The 1827-nt window shown below is 28.3% G+C and overlaps 1 protein-coding gene across 1 annotated transcript in view; it reads right to left on the reverse strand.

Moving 5' to 3' along the window:
• The window catches only part of LOC111613645 (sterol regulatory element-binding protein 1-like), a 43046-nt gene that overhangs the window by 15392 nt on the left and 25827 nt on the right, over window positions 1-1827 (reverse strand). The window contains exon 10 of the mRNA XM_023354999.1: window positions 729-891. Coding sequence (XP_023210767.1) covers window positions 729-891 — 163 coding nt within the window. The remainder of the gene's footprint in view (window positions 1-728; window positions 892-1827) is intronic.

Raw genomic sequence — 1827 nt, forward strand, 5'->3', positions numbered from 1 at the left:
CTATTTTCACTTATTTTTGTTATTTGACGCTATTTAGACGAATAAGCAAGTTTTCCGAAGCATAAAATTGAAGATTTCCCGCCAAAATAGAAACTTCCCGATAACATCGGAAATGACGTTCTAACATCATTTTAAAATATTCGATATCTAAAGCAGAAAGTGTTAGCTAAAAATAGACTTATTTATAGAACAATCCCCCATTTCTCACCTCAGGGAAAGTCATAAAACAGTTGGGTGCTAATGACTTTGTGAAAGGGAAAAAGTTCTACACTTAGAAACTTCGAAAGAAGGGATTTGGCCTGTACCTTCCGCGGGCCGCATAAACATTGATAGGGGGCCGCAGGTTGTGCACCCCTGATTTATAGAACATTTTCAATTAATTACATTAATTAAAAATAAAAGAGTAAAGTGACAGTTACTTTGCCTCATTTTTTGTTAGTTAACTTACCGAGTTTCATCTAAACTGATATTGAAAAAGAATAGCTTTCATATTTTCAATATCTGTAACCCATTTTTAGTAATATTAATAACAACTGATTTAATGTCTAAAATTAGCATTGTTTCAACAAAAATTTTGTTTTTTAACTCAAGTTTCAATTTGTTTTTATTGTAACATTTACAAACATTACTTTAAAATACTTCTAATATTGTTCCATTAAAAAAAAAAAAATACATTAAACAGATATCCAGTAAAATAAAGAGAGGTTACAATCAAATAAAATTCTTACTTGGATTTTCTAAACAGCTAAACAAAGTTTCCTCCTCTTCAAAGTTCCAATTATGCGAGAGAAAAAAGTTTTGACCAATCGGATGAAACAACCACTGAAAACAGGGCGGCGGTTGCTGACCATTAGCTGAGCAAGTCTTTTTTGCCAGTCTTAAGAAATACCACTAAAAAAAAAATAACATTAAAAAATAACATCAATTTTAAAAAATTATATACAGTGGAACCTGGGTATACGACCTTAATCCGTTCCTGGTGTTTGGACTTATACCGAATAGGACGTATACCGAACCAAGCTTTTTCATAAGAAGTAATGTAAAAATGATTAATCCGTTCTCATGTAAAAAAATGGCTGGCTTTAAACACTTCGCTTTCCTCGNTACCTGAAAAATGATTATAAGTTCATATAAAATATTCAGAATTGTCTAAATTTTTAATGAGTGAAATTTTTTTGGTCGTTATAAGTTTTATGTTATAGAAACACAATAATATTGATCAAGAATCTTCATAAAAACATGCACATGCCATCAAAAACTAAACATTGCAATATTTAAATATAGTTTATTGCAATAAACTTTAGTTTTAATGTAATGTAGAAAAATTTAAGAAAATGTATAAACAGTTTTCCCAACTAGAAAAAATTTAATTTTTAAAATGGGAATAATCTCAAACCACCTAACTAGACCTTAGGTTACCGTAAGTAAAAAGAAACCAAACAAATTGACTTTTTTAAAAATGAATGTTTTGCAATTCATTTAACAAACCCAATCGAACAGAGTTTCATAAATTAATTAAAAATTACAGTAATAAATCTACAGTACTTTTAAAGTTTAAATTTTAGATGTTAAAAATGAATCCAAATAAAATGTTCTGCATATGACACTAAGAATTAGCAAGAGGAATATATTTATAGAACATTTTCGATTAATTACATTAAAAATAACAGAGTAAAGTGACAGTTACTTTGCCTCATTTGTTGTTAGTTAACTTACCGAGTTTCATCTAAACTGATATTGAAAAAGAATAGCTTTCATATTTTCAATATCTGTAACCCATTTTTAGTAATATTAATAACAACTGATTTAATGTCTAAAATTAGCATT

Source organism: Centruroides sculpturatus, unplaced genomic scaffold (assembly GCF_000671375.1).
Source record: "Centruroides sculpturatus isolate CEXI.00-Female unplaced genomic scaffold, Cexi_2.0 scaffold1931, whole genome shotgun sequence".
In the NCBI taxonomy this organism is placed as follows: Eukaryota; Metazoa; Arthropoda; class Arachnida; order Scorpiones; family Buthidae; genus Centruroides; species Centruroides sculpturatus.